Here is an 18,075-nt window from a genome sequence, read left to right on the forward strand (position 1 = left end):
GAGTTCTCTATTGAAACAAGGTGGAATTAAATGCAATGTAAGAGAAATATTTTCTTGGCTTTTAAAAATCCCTGTACTTGAATGCCAAACCAATGTTTTAATCTCTAGAACTAAAGTTATAGCATTAGCTAATTTCATTATTGCTCTCAGTAACATAGTTCAATTCTGACCAAAGAAAATTCCATTTCAGAGGACTACTCACTTCTGTGCAGCTCACAAACCAAATATAGCCACTTGATCATAACAGTTCTTTTAAATCTAAGACAATTTATTAACAATAAAAAGGGCTTATTCTCATTTCTTTTACAATTACTTTACCATGGGTTTTTGAATATGTTCTTTAAAAGGCCTGTTGCTGCCTCTCAATGGCAACTTTTGTAATAATTTATTAGCAAACATATCCACATATCCACAGACAAATGCCACATTCTTTCGGATTGCCAGGTATGAAAACCTAAAAGGCATTCAAGTTTTCAAAATTCAGTTCAAGGATACATATATATTTATATATTAATCATCCATCACAGGTAATAATTAAACAACAAACACCATCTCAATTCTTTATTTTAATAATGTTTATATTATCTGAAATGATTACCTTAGTATAGACTTTCCCCAACTACTTCAGAATTCCTGGCCCATATTCAACCATCAGAGGTAGAAAATTTTCCCAAGTGAATTTTTCAGTAGTTAATTTTATTGAAGAAAAAAATCTTATTCCACAATCAGAAATACTATTTAGCATTTAATTATTTACATGGATATCTATAAATCATCCTATTTCAACATATTCATGACAGTTTTCCATACAGCATAACTACAAGCAGTTAAGAAAATCACAAAATTAACTACCAAAGACAATGTAAAATGTCAGCCCATCAGAACAGTTTTTACTGCTTGAGAAAGTTGAGCAAAGTGAAAGCACCATAACCCAGTGGCCAAGGTTTTCCACAGCATGGGGGAAGCCACCAAAAGACCACAGGAGGAGTAGGAAGGCTTTCCAGTCTCTCCTGGAATAAATATGCAAGATGACCAGAGTGGGTAAGAAAAAAAATCCTAAAACCAGTACCCTGAACTGGGCCTGCAAGCTTATCAACAATTAGTTGTTGATAAGAATCAGCTACAGAGCTCTGATGTAATGCTACAAAATCTACTGCTCCATGTTGAGCCTTGCATTTGGGGTCACATACAGCTTTCAAGTCACTTCTGCCTGCCTTCCATGCATACGCCTTGCCTTCTGTGCATGCGCCCAGTCTCAAAAACGTGCCTAAATAGGATGGCATAGAACCGTGATTTCCACTACTGGTTCGGGCTAACTGGTCCAAACCGGCTGAATACCACCTCTGATGAGTTTCCTCTCCAGTCATTAAGTCCACTTGCTGTCAAGCAAGGGCAATAAAACTAGGAAGACTTCAGAGATGCAGATCTGTTCCTTCAATGGGACTGAGACTCCACTGAGAATTAACCTCACAGCCATAATCAAGCCACTTTCATCACACAACAGCAGCAGCTGGGATTTCATTAAAGCTTGTTTTGACATGTAAGTAGACCTCAATTTATGACCACAACTGATCCCAAAATTTCTTTTGCTAAGTGAGTTTTGCTCCATTTTATGACCTTTCTTGCCACAATTGTTAAATGAATCACTGCAGTTGTTAAGTTAGTAATATGGTTAAGTGAATCTGGCTTCCCCATTGACTTTGTTTGTCAGAAGGTCACAAAAGATGGTAGCATGATCCGTGGGACACTGCAACCTTCAACAATATGAGTCAGTTGTCAAGCATCTGAATTTTGATAATGTGATCATGGAGATGCTAAAAGACATGTGAAAAACAGTCATGTCATTTTTTCCAATGCTGTTGTAACTTGAAACGGTCACAAAACAAATTTTATAAATTGAGGACTACCTGTACCTTGTTCCTTATTCATCAAATCAGGACTTTCATAGCATCTTTGGCCCTATATAAGGTGACAATGTATTGTGAGCATTATCCACATATTGATGATAACCTTATCTCAAATAATTAACAAGTTTCATGTAGATGTTGGGAGCCACCTATAAAATAAGTGTTAAGGACAATGAGGGACAGAATTAGTCCTTGTGGCACCCTACTATTCCTCTTCTTCATACACTGTATTCTGCTTAGGAAGGAGCAGAAGTAATGCAGAAAAGTGCTTCCTACACCCAAACATCACTAGAGTTCCTGAAACTCTAGAGTTCCTGAAACTCTAGAGTTCCAGCCATGATGGCTGATGGTACAGAATGCTACCAAAAGGTCTAATAGAATAAGAACAGGCGCAATCCAGGTTTCCAGGTACCAACACAGGTGATGTCTCTTCTGCTACATATACTTTCCCTTTCTTAATTTCTACAATCTTAAGAGACTCTCAAAGCAATGCAAAGACAGTATCAGAATCATCTCACAAAGCTATGTCCACTGGGTAACTAATCCAGAGCAATTGTTAGCAATTTTGTCAGCAAAGAATTTCACATGTCACATCTTCAAAAATACATTCTACAGTCTGTAGAAACAATGAGTCTGAAGAGATAATCATTTTCCATTTTTATCATCATGCTATATTTCTGAATACGGATACACAATCATGTTTAATTAGATTCTTTGTTTTTTTTTCCTACTGTTGTTCTCAGTGTCTAGTCATCAGCTTTATTCTGGGCCCTTCACTTCCAAATTCCAAAACACAAATACATGGCATAAAACACTCAGGAAACCATTAATAATAGTAACAACAATACTATCAGTGGTAAATAGGATTCAAAATAAATAGGCAATATTAGTTAATATCAGAGTTTCAATGTTTAATAATTTTTCAGGAGATTACTCCAAGTATATGAAAGAAGTCAGATGATTTTCCAATACAAACTAGAAATTTTCTAATTGCAATTACTCTCTCCCTAACAGCACAATTGCATGCAAAATGCTTCCTATCACATTTTCTGAAAAACCAAGGTCTCTATCCAACTGTTATGGAAAGTCAGGAAAGCACCAAGTCAGTATAGAGACTGTTCTAAAGCCAAAGGAAAGGGATCCACCCTCCAGTGAGATGATAATCTTTCACCACAAATTTGGAACTTCTGTGCCTTCAGATGCATATACTGGCAAAACTAGACTTTGCATCAGTTATGTGAATTCAATTAACAAGCATATTATGAGCATAAAAATAGATTAAAAAACCCTCCAGCATAATCATGGAGAATGAAGTTTAGCCAGTTTTGCTTGCCATAGCCTTTTACCTTAAAATAAAGAAATAAATATTAATGTCACACAGAAGATCACTAGCCATTTCTACCATCTAAAGCAGTGATGGTGAACCTTTTCGGCACCGAAAAGGGGAAAACAAAATCATACCAGCCATCATTTGTCTAAAATAAAACGGCAAGTCAGAGGTGTACAGGATTTACTAAGTGACTAACTTTGTTGAGCCAGAGGTCACTTGTGATTAGATCACATCAATAGTTCTCAAAGTGTGGTCTGGGGACCAATGGGATCTCTGAGAAGATTTCAAGTGATCTGCAAAGTGGAATAAATATTTTTAAATTAATATTTTAATATTTCTGATAACAGTAAATATTGATAGTTAAAACCCACACAAATCAAAGCTCTCTGGGGTCCTCAATAATTTTTAAGAACGTAAAGGGGCCAGAAGACCAAAATGTTTGAGAAGTACTGGTTCACATCAGTGCCTTTGAATTGAGCAGCTTTTGAGGTCTGATTAAGATCCTTGGTTATTATTATTTTATTACTATAATTAGATTCCTATCCAACCTTTTTAAATTATATGTTTTGATCAACTCCAGGCAGCAAACATACTTAATACTCCAGCCTAATTTCTCTGCAACAACCCTGTGAGGTAGATTGGACTATGAGAGAATGATTGATCCAAGTTACCCCGCCAGCTTTCATGCATAAGGCAGGTCAGTTTTCTGGCTTCTGGGCCAGCACTTTAGCTTTTGCACTACACTATGATTGTCCGGCCTCTCATTTTGAAAAACTATTTTATAAACTGGTTTGTAAAACCTAACAACTGATTTAAATTATGGAAAAGATCATTGTTTCATTCCTTACACTTTCATCTTAACTCTTGACACTCAACTCCACTGTACTGTACTCAGAAAAGTGTAATGTTGCTTCTTTTAAAATCCCTTGCCTTCAATTTATCTATCTGAATTTTTGCAATGGGTATTCCCAACACCAAGGCAAAATTCATCATATTCTGTTTCTTCACACACACAAAAATTGTACAGTTCCAAGAGCTTGGTTCCTTTAAATCCAACAGTTTTAAAGGAATAGAGCACAAAAATCAATTTATATAAAAACTGGAACTCTTTCTCCCCTAGGAAAGATCTGGTTTTCCAGAATATCCCATTCTAATACTGTAAAAATGTTTCAAACATTTATGTTTATTCCACATGAATAAACATACTACGAAAAAACTTCACTATGAATTCAGCTTTTAAGTAAAAATGAACTACCTTTGACATGATCCAGCTTTGACCAAGTAATTTTAGAGTTCTTGATTTAATTCCAGTACTGATTGGGTGGCCTCTGCACAGGTTTAGTAAAAGGGAAGAAAAAATTATTTATTTTAATTAAAGACAAATACCAGGAAATAATGTGCAATTAAGAATCAATACGTGGTAGCTTTTCTTCATTGCAGTTTGCCACAGTTTGAGTCTATGGAGTATTAATTCACATACCGTAGTCGCATATATCTGAATATGTACTCAGAAACATGTTGCCAAATCTTAAGTGAACTGTCTGTTTACACAGCAGGGAGTTAAATCCATGCCAAGATGTTTCTTCCCAGAGCTTTTTGGCACCTCCGTTACCTCAAGTATTTTGCTTGTTTGCCACTGTTGCCGATGATCTTTGCTCTTCTTTATACACATTATTTATTTTTTTTGTATTATGAATTGTTTGCATATTCTCCTGTTTTTTAAAGTTACTATATAATGTTTATTATTCAGGGTTTTTTTTTCCAAGTTTTCACTTATGTTTAATCTTTTTAAGCCCCCAAACCATTAAAGGAGTGGATGACATACCAACACTTTAGATAAAGGCATATTGAAGCAATCCATCTCCCCAATCACTACAAAATGCTTAGCATTCACAAACAAGATGCAAAAATATCCCAGCTTGTTTAATATGTTATCATTTTTAATAGTCAACTCAAGATTTACAAGGGTGGTGGACAAGCTTTTGAGTTTCCAACAATTCTCCCTAGAGTAAGACCTTGAAAATTAAAAAACACATTCATTATTTTGGAAATTTATTGGCCTAATAATGATATTTCATTAAGGTTTTCCCCTTGTGGTCCATCAGGCTGCGTTGTTTTTTTTTTTTTTCTTTGTTTGAATGTAGTTTTTAATGATAGTAGACTTGGAGAGCAAGTAGACAGACAAAGCATTTTGTTCATTAATCAGAAGTATAAGAGTAGAGCACCAAGCACCCAGGTTTATAAATATTTATATCCTAAAATTATAATAATCTACAATTGATTTCTAATGCAATTTACAGCAAGTCAATTCAAAGATCATGCCGAATCATACTTTGTTGGAATATAAACAGGAAATCTTTCTTGCTAGCAAATTGCCTTTATATTATCTGCCAATAGACCATAGAGTTCTTTCATTGGACCACTTTAATGTTTTGCCCTCTGCTGTATTGAAAGGAATATATAACAATATTCTCTTTGTAAAGAAACTATATCGTTTCTTTGTCTTAATGTCATTCTGCTTTATTTTACCTTCCTCTCCAAATATATCTCCAACTCTGCTATTCTAGTCCCACATCCAGTATTCTCTTTAGAGACTAAAATTGCAATTGCATACTCACTAATTTAGTAGTAAGTTGTAAACAGATATCCACAATATGATACAAAATCCAAGTAGAAATCTGTCTTTGAAGCTTTGAAATAGAATCTCCCAATCAAAATTGAAGATCTGGTACACAGAGCATCCTAAATTATAATGTGTTTTATTTGGTTTTTGGCACAGTGTATGTGCAATCCTAGCCACTGTAGTTTGTTCAATAAACCATAGTTTAATATGTTTAGTTCAATGATGAGAAAAGTAAAGTTCTACATTTAGGCAAGAAAAACCAAATGCACAGGTATAGAATAGGTGGTAACTGGCTCAATAGGAGTAACTGTGAGAGGAATCTTGGACTCCTAGTGGACAATCATTTAAATATGAGCCAGCAGTGTGCTGCATTTGCCAAAAAAGCCAACACAGTCTTAGGCTGCATTAACAGAGGGCTAGAATCAAGATGAAGTGAAGTGTTAGTAGCGCTTTATAAAGTTTTGGTAAAATCACACTTACAATACTGCATCCAGTTTTGGGAGACATGATATAAAAAAGATGTTGAGACTCTAGAAAGAGTGCAGAGAACAGCAACAACGATTAGGGGATTGGGGGCTAAAATGTATGAAGAATGGTTGCAGAAATTGGTTATGTCTAGTTGAATGAAAAGAAGGACTAGCAGGGTTAGATAGCAGCGTTCCAATATCTAAGGGGCTGCCACCAAGAAGAGTGGGTCAACCTATTCTTCAAAGCACATGAAGGCAGGACAAAAAGCGATGGATGGAAAATAATCAAGGAGAGAACCAACTTAGAACCAAGAAAAATCCTGATAGTTAGAATAATTAATCAGCGGAAAGACTTGCCTCCAAAAATTGTGGGTTCTCCAACACTGGATGCTTTTAAGAAGAGATTGGACAACTCTTTGTCCAAAATGGTATAGGACAGTGATGGTCAACCTTTTCAGCACAGAGTGCAAAAACTGGAACACGCGCATGTGCCTGCGCCGGAGCACCAGAACCCAGAAGAGAGCAACTGGCCAGTGCACGGTGGCCAGCTGCTCTTCTGGGTTCCGTTGCGCGCATGCATGTGCCCACAGAGTGGGCTCTGCATGCCATAGGTTCACCATCATGGGTATACGATTTCCTGCTTGAGCAGGGGGTTGGACCCGAAGACCTCCAAGGTCCCTTCCAACTCTGTTATTCTGTTAATATATCATGGCTTAGCACTGTAGGAACTCAGTGCAGATCCATCTTCTTTTACTGTATATTAAAGAAAAACAGTTTGCTTTTTGCCTTCACACAGTGTATGATTCTCAGTAAGGATGAAGTTAAAACACTGCCTTCTCTGTGTATGCCAGGAGATCTAGGAGAGGAAAACAGTTGGTGGCAACTACAGACAATGCCTGGCTATCAAGGCTTGCCAAGATTGTGAACCCTCTGTCAACATTACAGAGCCAGCTTTAGAGTCTATAAAAAGAAGAGAAAGCCTTCACTTGCACGAATATAAGAGGTCAGCTATTTTGTGATCAGAAAAAACATGAACTAAGTAAGCCAGTCTTCAGTGGATGCTCATGAAAATAATAAATATTTTCCTTTCTCTACCAAATAACCTTTTAAGCATTCTGCTGACCATTACCCCTTAGAAGACATGGGTAAAATGAGACCTTTGAGAGGCAGTCTAATTACTGTAGCTCATGTACTGTCAGAGGTAGAAAAAGACAAGACTTACACATTACACATACATATGTAGTCTATGGAGTTCCATATCAGTACACTATTTTCTGGTGTTGTCTGCAGCTTTTAATAAACCCTGGCATACTCTGTCATACCAATGTAAGTAATGATGGGCAATCATGCCAAAACATACCATCCACTCACATGATATCTATTCATCCCATTGAAGGACTGAGACACAATGATACTTCAGTGTCCTTTATTCCTGGAATGTCCAGTTCCTGTCTAATAAATAACCTGTGCCTAGCAAGCAGCTGCAGAACATTCTGACATTTCAGAATGTGCTCCCATCATAGTCATCATAGTCATAGTCCTGGGAATCAACTAAAGGGGTACCTCAATAGACAAAATTCAACAGAGGCCAAAACCTTCTCCTGCCATTTCATTTTTATCTTGCCCCAAGAGGCTTCCATATAAATTATGAAGTGCCACAAACAGTGGCAATTATACCAGTTGCATGGAGTTTGCATTTTAAACCCAAAGCTTCAAAAAGAACTCCATTCCAGAATTTTTCCTAAAGGCACATGCTTAGATAATGCACAGAGAAGGGGGGAAATGCTGGGTTCACCCATTTGTACAAGTGGCAGACTCTCAAAACAGCAACAATAACAATCAGGATTTTTGTGCCATTTATTCTCTGTGCACTAAGAAAAAAATGCAGAGTGTTGTGCCATTGGCAAGAAAAATAACAACATAAATCCAGAAACAAGCACATGTATAAGCAAATAAAGACCACCATCATTATATATAAGATCTTAATTACAGACCTCATTACAGACCCTGGACCAGAAATCCTCAGTGGCACATCTTTTCTTAATAGTCCCATCTCTTCCTATGCGGTATCATTGCTTCCAATAGTAGAGAACATACTGTAGGTAGTCAGTATATCACTGCTGCCTGTTGACTTGTTGTTTTTTTTCCGCTGCACCCAATCTGCCCCATAGTTCAAGAAAATATTCAGTACATCAAGAGGTTGTATACAGATTGCTCTAGTAGCTGTTTATATTTCCAGAAAGCAGCATTGGAAAAATAATGAGAAGATCAGAAGATTAGCAGCATTTGAGGGATCATCATTTAGTTCAATGCTAGAACCTATATCTTTTCCTTTGGTACCTAACAATGTCATCTACCTAAATTGGTCCTGCAAGACATATATAGTATATAAAGCTTAAACTACGTATCTATTTTACATCATAAAATGAGAAAATACAATGAAGAAATCTCTTCTCCCTAGCTCAAAACCACACATATTCTCAAATACAAAGGAAAATGCAGGACATACACTACAGTATGCAGAGAAACAGATACACGACTTCAATGAATTACCTTCCAAGAGATAAAGGAAGGAGTCTTAGCACTGTCAGTTAATGCATGGCAACAGTGATGAAGGAAAGGCACACCCACATTCATGGCAACAGAAGGAAGCAGTACATTTTCCCTGCCTCTGTTGCCATGCATATATTCTGTTTTCTCCACATGAACCATTCCCTGATCATTATTTGGAGTATAAAAGCCTATTTTCATTGTTCCCTTCTCTCCCCCTCCCCATGTAACAGCCGATTGATAAAACAATTTACGTATGCTGAGCAATACTAAAATCACATGCATACAGAACTGAGAGGTCTCTTTATTAATTACATACACAAAGAGTTCTTTCCCACAACTCAGTTTAATGCTTTGCTCCCATCTGTGAATCATCAGAAACCTAAACTTTAAAGCCTTTCCCACTGTTAATTCTAACTGCCTCTGTGCTGGCTTATAGTCAGAAGACAATGTTCTCATTTCCCATGTAGGGAAGGCTGCTTTCACCTTCCCGCTTCTTAATATCATCAGCTGGAGGGAAACCATCTATCAATCACAACATTGATCCACCTGATAGATTTGACACATGGATAAATCAGTAAGTTTAGCCAACTCTCAGAACCTGCCCTCCACTTTCACCTGGAATCTCTTCAAGTCTGGAGAGGATGGGATGGGAACAGCTTCCTATTGCCTAGACCTGCTGTAGGCCAATTAATGCAATTAGTTCAAAATAACAGTTTGGTGGGGATTACAAAAGCCCACTCTTTTCTGCTGTTTGTGATGTACTTCCCCCATCCTGGAAGAACATGGAATTTATTTTTTGAAAGCAATCAAAACAATAGCTGAAAGAAGTGGAAGAGAGATATGCTAAGAAGTTCAAATAGAGAGTTAATCTGTTGTGATCCTCATGCAATTCCATCCCCACCATTGCTGGTCAACTATTATTTGGGCTGTTCCAAACTGGGGTTGGTAAAGGAACCTAATGTCTACAATCCTGCCTCCCCATGGACCACCTAACAGAACCATCAACAAAATTGTTGCCTCCATGTAAAACTGCCACAACTAGTCAACTGCTCAATAAAAAAAAAACATTAGATAGTTAGCACTGACTTGTTTACCTAAAAGCATGCTATGTGGTTATTTTATTTTGGGCTAAACAGGACATATGATCTTTCTGATTACAACATGATATGTGAACAAGTAATTATAGTTTGTTCAACAAATTAATTTTAAAAAATATGAAATTATTGTTAGTATAAACTCAGGCAATCTGTCGTCCTAGCTTAAGACATGATAGTCTATGCTAAACCACTCACAAGCGTTGCATCCATCTCTTCATTTGGTGAAAGACTGAAGGACCCAATAATCTTTCTTTCACCGAAGGGAAAAAACTACACAAAATGACAGGGTTTACATTTCTAGGACAGGCTCCAAGCCTGACGCCCACTTGGAAGTCATTCCTCTTAATGCCAGCTGCCATGATTTGGTTGCTATTCTTTGAGGCCAATGTATTTCCACTATGTGCACTCACAGTAAAGCTGAATTACCTGAAGGGAAAATGTTTCCCCAACTCTGAACAATGCCCATCTTCCAAAGGATTGGGTTATGTGCTAAGCACACGAAGGACCTTAGTTTTGAGAACATGAAAGTATATGTGATTAGATGAAATTCACAACAGAGGTAAGTTTTCAGGGTGGCAACAGACCAGGAAAAAAAAAATACTTTTTCAACAGCTCTGCAGAAATCGTTAAGAAATCTAAGTAAAGGTTTGCGCCATACCACAGAGAAAGAAGCCCGGCCATCCGCAAATGCTTGTCAAATTCTAGAGAGGGTGTGAACCTGTCAAACCCGCAAAAGACATCACTTGGTAGGGCCTTCAGATTTACCCTACTGAGACTTTAATGAACTAGATAAGACAACTCACAAGAGGCAGGTGTCACCCCCACCATACCCTGCTGGCCACGGGGATGCCACAAAGGATTCTTTTTGTCTCCCACAGCTGCGGATCCCGCCGCTATTAAAGAGCACAGGAGCAATGGCTCATTAAAGAGAGAGAGAGTTGGCAGTTCTATTCATGTTCTCCATGGAAGCGGATACAGAAGGCTCAATTCCGCCTAGATTGAAGCTCTCTGGAAATTCTAGGCCAGAGGCGAAGAGGATTCGAGACTGCATTGCACACGTGTCCTTGCTAGAGGCAGACCCAAGAATCCCGCTCTTACACCACTCCGCGCATACTCCTCTGAAGGGCAGAACCAGCGTTACTTGCACCTGCCCGCTGCCAGGTGAAAGCGCCAGCCCTCCTTTCCCCGAGGAGGAGGACGAGGAGGAGAAGAAAGAGAGCTCGAGCACCCGCGCCTCACGCTCGGCCGACTCACCTCATTTTCCTCGCAGCTGAGCTTTGCGCAGCCGTTTCTAGCCAGCCGCCTTTCCCCCCCGCCGCACAGCGGGAAGTTTCCCCGCCCCGGCCCGGGATTCGGCGACGCTCCTGCAGCAAAAAAAAAAAAAAAAAAAAAAAGCGGCAGCAGCTGCTACTCTGGCTGTCAGATGCTCAATGGAGGAGCGCCCGAGAGGAGGAAGAAAAGCCCGCCGAGCGCTGGCGACTTCGCTCTTGCATCTGCTCTTCAATTCTGCCGCCTCGCTCGGCTCCTCCGGCTCGCAGGCAGTGGCATCTTCTTACCTCCCCCCCACACCCCCTGGCCAAGGGCGCTAGCTGGGGAGCCACTCCTCGGCGCCTGGCAGCTGGTCCAGGGCCCCGGCCATCTCCCCCCGCCGTTTTCCCGGGATGTGGCGAGGCAAGAGTGGGCGTGGGACAAATCGCTGGCGAGGGAGGAGGAGAGGGAGGAGGAGGAGGAGGCGCACAAAGCCCGCGGGGCTCTGCTGCCCACTGCTGCCGAGAGACACTTCCGCCAGCCTGTCTGCCGCTGCTGCAGCTCTCACGAGCACCGCGGACCAGGCAAGCCCATCCAGGCACGCGCAAAGGGGAGAACGCACGCCGAAACGTCTCTGCAACACACACAAACACCGGCAAGCGCGCACGCGCCTGTCGGTACGAGCAAGGTGCGGGCGCCCTTCCGCTTCGCTTGGTAGGACTGTGTGCCGATTGCTCGTTTAAAAAAGGAGCCGCCGCTGGTATTTGCAGTGCAGTGAATGCAGAATCGTAGGGTACCCTAATTCAGTGTGTTTTATGTGTGCCCGCAAACTTTCGTGGGCTCTTGCCGTCGTTTTATTCCTTAAAACCGATACAAAATGCGATGCTGTGGGTATACTGTGTAGCTGCCGGTCTTGCGCCTTACGACTTGGTATGGGATTTACCTCAAAACCAAACACCCTGGCTGGGAATCCATTGGAGCCGAAGTCGCTTCAAAAGCAGTCGTTCCAGTCGGTTTCTTTGCCCCGAGCATTGAACAAAATAGAGCCCAAACTTGTAATGGCAGTAGTGGAGCCTACTTGCCGACATGTGATTAGAAACTTTAAGCATTTAAAATGCAGCAATTTGTATTTTCAATGGGTGTTGTCCGGTTGAGTGGAACTGTCCTGAATTGGTAAGTGTGTGTACATATGTATATACGTATAATGTATACAATCCACGGATTCTTTTGGCAGAAAAGGAGAACAAAGTATTCTTTCAGCTTAATGGGTTTATTCTTGTATATGTCAGGGGAAATGATTGTTTTAAGCTATGGTAGCAGTTGGTGTTAGTGGAGAAATAGTTTCCATTTGTTGAATGGAAGATTCTCTTCTAAGTAGCTGCTACATAGGATCAAAGAAGAAATGTTGTAGGATGGAATCAAGCGTCTTCCAGGTGACATTTGGCCCAAGCCTTTAAAGTGCCACAAGATCATACCTACACAGTTTATAACATAATTCCAGAAATTGCAAAAGATGACAGTCTGTAGCTCCGAAGACTTCAAAAATATTTTACGCCATTCAGAAAAAAAAACATGAAATGCCGAATTCAGAGGTGTGCAGGAATGTCAGAAAGATTTGTGAAATATGCCATTGTTGTGAGTATGAAAATTAAACACAATGTAGTTTAAAATGATATGTGAATTTCTATGTCTCAACTTAACCCATGAGTGTGCATGGAGTCATTGTGCCAAAGCTGCTTTGGAGCTCTTAGCTCACTATAAATTGAGCAGTTTTAAAGGCACATCATATTTTAAAGATACAGTACTTAATAAACAGACCAAACTCTCCCTGATATTTTTGCAGAATGCCTAAAATCAACAATTGGTCCTGAAAAAGGCTTTTGTAGCAATTTTTAATACTGATTCCATCCTCCTAACTTGATTCCATTTTCTGGATTGGTCTGATTGGAAAATCAAAGGCAACTCTGAAGGGCTCCAGAAGATCTCTGGAAACTAAGTGATGCACATTGAGGCAAACTGTGCTCTTTATGTAAATACAGGTAAGGTCTCAGCTTTTGAGGTCATGGTCTTGAGGATAGAGATAGAAGAAGGGACTGCCATATTGTAGTACTCTCATACCAATCTATGATACATCTACATCTGATCACTACATTTCAAAAAAATAAAATAGTTTGAAAAAGGGCAAAAAGAAAAAAGTAACTCTGATATGTACAATTATTTCCCATGGCATGGTGAAAGTACACAGCTTTTTTTCTCCTCCCCAAAAAGGCTATCCAATAAAGCTTTTTAGAAGACAAACAAGAACAAAGAATTTCTTCACACAACATATAATTAAGGTATCAAATTGATCACATGGCATGGTAATGGCCACTCACTTGGATGGTTTTGATACATCCATGGAGGAGAAATCTATTAAATATTAGCAGTCTCTTCTACTAATTACAAAGGAATACCAGTTGCAAAGGAACAGAGTTGGAAGGCCTCTGTTCTTGCTTGAGAGCACGTAGGGGTAAATGAGTGGTCACTGAGAAACAGTATGGTGGACCATGTTGATTCTATGGCTTGATCCAGCAGAACTACTGTTACACTGATAGTAGAATTTAACAAATCATGAGCTTGATCTTTAGCAATCCTAAGTGAAAAACATCCTGACAAGACTTTTGTTTTTATAGTATTAGATTAAAACAAAACAAATACACTATAGTCATTTATAATGTACACATACATCATACACATGATGCAACAAATAAATTCTATCAATTTATAAGAGCCCTGGTGGCGCAGCAGACTAAAGCACTGTTATTAACATCAGCTGCCTGCAATTACTGCAAGTTCAAATCTCACCAGGCTCAAGGTTGACTCAGCCTTCCATCCTTTCTAAGGTAGGTAAATTGAGGACCCAGTTTGTGGGGGCAATAAGCTGACTTTGTATAAAATATACAAAAGTATGAAGGCTATTGTTTAACGCATTGTAAGCCGCCCTGAATCTCCAGAGAAGGGCGGCATATAAATCAAATTTTTTTAAAAAAAAATTATATATAGGAATCCAGCACTAATGGTCTGATTTCAGCTTCTCTGAATAAAAGCTAATAATTACAAATACAAAGGCAAAGTTCATGGAGATTCAAATTTCTTTGGAAAGTTATATTCTTGTGTAATACTTTAAAAGTTTCAATGTCAAATTCAACTCATATTGAAAGGTATAATTTTAATCAGAACAGTACATTGATGTTTATTGCTGTCCTGCAATTTCAATGTAGCATGTTGGAAATGTAATTTAGAAGGCTATCAATTTATTAAAACTTCAGCCTCTAAAAACCGGAGCTTAATGTTCCCTTTCCATTTGAGGAAAAAAGGTCTTTATTATTTAGCTTTTCAGAATCTGCTTATAATTTTGTTCATTTCAAATATTTAGATAGATTCCCCAATATAAATAGTAATTTTCAAACCAGGGATGTCAAACTCACGGGCTGAGGCGGGATGCATCATATGCTGGCCATGTCCACCCCCGTTTTAGTGAAGGGGGGGAAGTTGTGATACATCACGTGACGACAACGTGACGACATGAGTTTGACACCCCTGGGCTAAACAAAACGTGTTAAGGGCATATGAGCTATTTTATGCTACTTCTAGTTTTACTTCATTGCAAAATGCAGTATCTTTTTGTACTATAAATACCAATCCATGAAAAACTCAAGAGCAAAAAAGGGTAAAATTGTTCATTATTATGCAGGGCATTCCCAAACTTTATTTTGTCAAGTGGTTGCATTATATGATTTGACATCAGGCGTCCTCTGCATTGGGACATAGACCTCTTGAACTGAACACTGTTTCACTGACACCTCTAAAAACATAGCAAACATATTACCCCAGGGACCAGAAATTTTTTCTTAATGGTTCACATGTTTATTTTCCCATTTCCTCTGCTGGTTTATAGTAAGCTTAAAAAGATCTCTTTATACATGATCTACTGAGTCTTAAAATACAAATATACAATATCCATAAGCAAAAGACAAGTAAAGCTTTGAATGACTCACTATTTCTTATGAACTTCTAACATTTTTATACATGTATAAACATTCATGCTGATCAACATACAGAATGATTTCCTCTATCAACCAAACATCTGAGAAGGGATCAGACACGTCATTATTTGTATGAAATGTTCATTAATTTTTAATCTTTCAATTTAAGTGGGAGCTGTAATTCCTGCTCCTATATTCAAGTTAAAACTGTGGTAGTCCATATTTAGGGTTACCACATCTGTGCTGTAAAAATCTGCATAAGAACTTTTTTTCCTTCCGTTCACCTAGATGGCAGAAAAAAATATCTTTCATCTCCTTGCTGCCATCTGGTGTTCATCTGGATTTCTGCAGCATAGACACAGTAGTATAATGTAATATTATGTATAATTATGTATAATTTCAGAGACAATGAAATCAAAGCACAATCCAACAGTGTTAATCTTACTGAAATCAATTCTTTAGTTGCAAATCAATGAACATTCTAATCTTCACATTTACTCTTTTAAAGGATTTATAACTCTAGTAGCAAATTGGCCAAAAATGTTGTTTGAACCTTTTATTTCATTTCACAGGCAAACCTCTGAAGGTTCCACTGAAATGAACAACACAGAACAGCAGTGTTTAATGGTTGTTTACTTATCTCACCTTGGTCTAAAATTTCTGTCTGTTTTCTTCACTGTTTATTAGAAATAGATGTACCATCATTTATGCAATCATTGATATTCTGACAATGTAGTTAGACAGTACAAAGCTGATAAACAATAGAACAGCGAAGCAGCCATGTGTAATATTAGAATAAGCTTTTTGGTGACTATTTCATAGATTTTTTTCATTTATATTGCATAAATATTCAAGCCATGACTTCATTTTAAACTTGAATTTCTTCATATAATATACAACAAAGAGATGATAATTGTTTTTTGAAGTGATGCTTAATGAATAACCAAAATAATTATAGTAAGTAGCCAAGGACTTAACTTTCCTGAGGTTTGTAAGAATTTCAAAATTTCAAAATCACAGTGACTAGGCTAGACAGTAACCATACTGTTAAATTTTCAATATACATTTTGTACAGAACTTTGATGCAAGGCCAGTTCTTGTTTGCACATATAGCTTCATGCAAGGATTCTCCTAAATAACTCGCCATTGCATAATACTAGTATCTTTTCCACCTGTGGAGATGAGATGAGTATCTTCATATAGAAAATCTACATTGGTTACATGACTGCTATGTCCACCATACACATGACTTGGAGCCTGAAAGACATTAATAAAAAGGCACATACAGTCAGAAATGGTAAAGGGAACAACAAAACCTGTCAGTTATAACTAATAATTAGAGGTCAATCTAGAGAGAAATCATGCCATGTTATTCAGCACGTGATACCACCTGTCTGATCTTGATTCAGCTCAGAAGCTAAGCAAGATAAGACCAGATAGGCAACTACCAGGGAACATCAGGAATGAAATTTAGACGGGGAAATAAACACACAAGAAAAAGGGAACAAACCACTTTTAAAGTCTGGCATTGTTTTTGCTTCCATCAGCCATACAGGAAGGTTCATCACTAAGCTTATGGCTAAAACCTATATTTCCTTGATAAATGTACATTGGAGATTTGCTATGGCTGCTGCCACCACAATTTTGGGGAGTCCCTTCAAGTCACTGTTGGCTTCTAGCACTGCTTAGGCAAGCCCTGCAGTTCTCTTGGCAAGATTTTGGTTACCACCTTAAAGCGCTCCATGGCTTAGGACCTGGTTATCTACGGGACCGCCTACTACCACCAATAGCCTCCCACCGGCCAGTACGCTCTCATAGAGAGGGACTCCTCCGGGTGCCGTCAGCCAAACAGTGTCGACTGGCGGCCCCTAGGGGGAGAGCCTTCTCTGTGGGGGCACCTACCGTCTGGAATGAGCTCCCCCCGGAGATACGGAGGATCCCAGATCTGCGCACCTTCCGCCGCGCTGTGAAGACCTTTTTATTCCACCAGGCGGGCTTGGCCTAATCTCTTCCCTCTTTTTAATATGTAAATTTTAATCTGTTTTTAAATTATTGGGGTGTTTTAATCTGTCTGGGCCAAAATGATTTAATTTGATTTTATCTGGTTTTTAAATTTTTTGTATCTATGTATTTTATTGTTTGGCTGTTCACCGCCTTGAGTCCTTCAGGAGTAGGGCGGTATACAAATCAAATAAACTAAACTAAACTAAACTAAACTAAGATTTCAAAAGTGGTTTGCTGTTGCCTACTTGCTAGGGTTCAGAAAAAGTGACTAGCCCAAGGTCACCCAACTGCCTTTGTGCCTAACTAGACTAGACTAGAGCTCAGACTCACTCTCTTTCTAGGCATTTCTTACCATTGGACCCTACTGACTCTCTACCAGGATATTAGTCCAGCATAAAAGGAACATATGGTATACAGACAAATGGAATTTCCCAAAGGTGCTTTTTCAAGAGGCAACCAGACTTTCTGGTTTTTCTTTGAAGACGTTTCACTTCTCATCCAAGAAGCTTCTTCAGCTCTGACATTGCCCACCATCCAGTCAGAGCTGAAGAAGTTTCTTGGATGAGAAGCGAAACGTCTTCATAAAAAAACCAGAAAGTCCGGTTGCCTCTTGAAAAAGCACCTTTGGGACAATCATGACCTGGATGACTGAAAATCTCCATAGACAGACAAATAGATTTTCAAATGCCTTTGTTTCTCACTGCTTTTAATGTGGGAATTCCTAGTCATCTAACTTCTTTGATTGGCAACCAGATTATGCAGCATAATTTGCATTGGTCCCAGAACAATTTGCTTTAAAAAAAATTACCATTACTGCAGGC

The 18,075-nt window shown here is 38.8% G+C and overlaps 2 protein-coding genes across 10 annotated transcripts in view; both read right to left on the bottom strand.

Annotated features, from left to right (window-relative positions):
* Nucleotides 1–11,827, bottom strand: part of EVL (Enah/Vasp-like) — a 168,880-nt gene extending 157,053 nt beyond the window's left edge. Inside the window, exon 1 of one of the 2 annotated variants that reach the window (XM_087872256.1) lies at nt 11,232–11,827. In XM_087872256.1, the coding sequence (XP_087728382.1) occupies nt 11,232–11,236 (5 nt within the window). In that variant the 5' untranslated portion in view covers nt 11,237–11,827. Of the gene's footprint in view, nt 1–8,321; nt 8,410–11,231 lie in introns of those variants that run through there. The other variant, XM_087872240.1, reaches the window with a different exon arrangement.
* A 3,281-nt stretch (nt 11,828–15,108) lies between these two features.
* The window catches only part of EML1 (EMAP like 1), a 136,712-nt gene continuing 133,745 nt past the window's right edge, over nt 15,109–18,075 (bottom strand). For all 8 annotated transcript variants that reach the window (XM_087872274.1, XM_034418459.3, XM_034418458.3 and 5 more), the window contains one exon: nt 15,109–16,507. In XM_087872274.1, the coding sequence (XP_087728400.1) occupies nt 16,382–16,507 (126 nt within the window). In that variant the 3' untranslated portion in view covers nt 15,109–16,381. The remainder of the gene's footprint in view (nt 16,508–18,075) is intronic.

Source organism: Pantherophis guttatus, chromosome 1 (genome assembly GCF_059756535.1).
Source record: "Pantherophis guttatus breed Tessera chromosome 1, ASM5975653v1, whole genome shotgun sequence".
NCBI lineage: Eukaryota > Metazoa > Chordata > Lepidosauria > Squamata > Colubridae > Pantherophis > Pantherophis guttatus.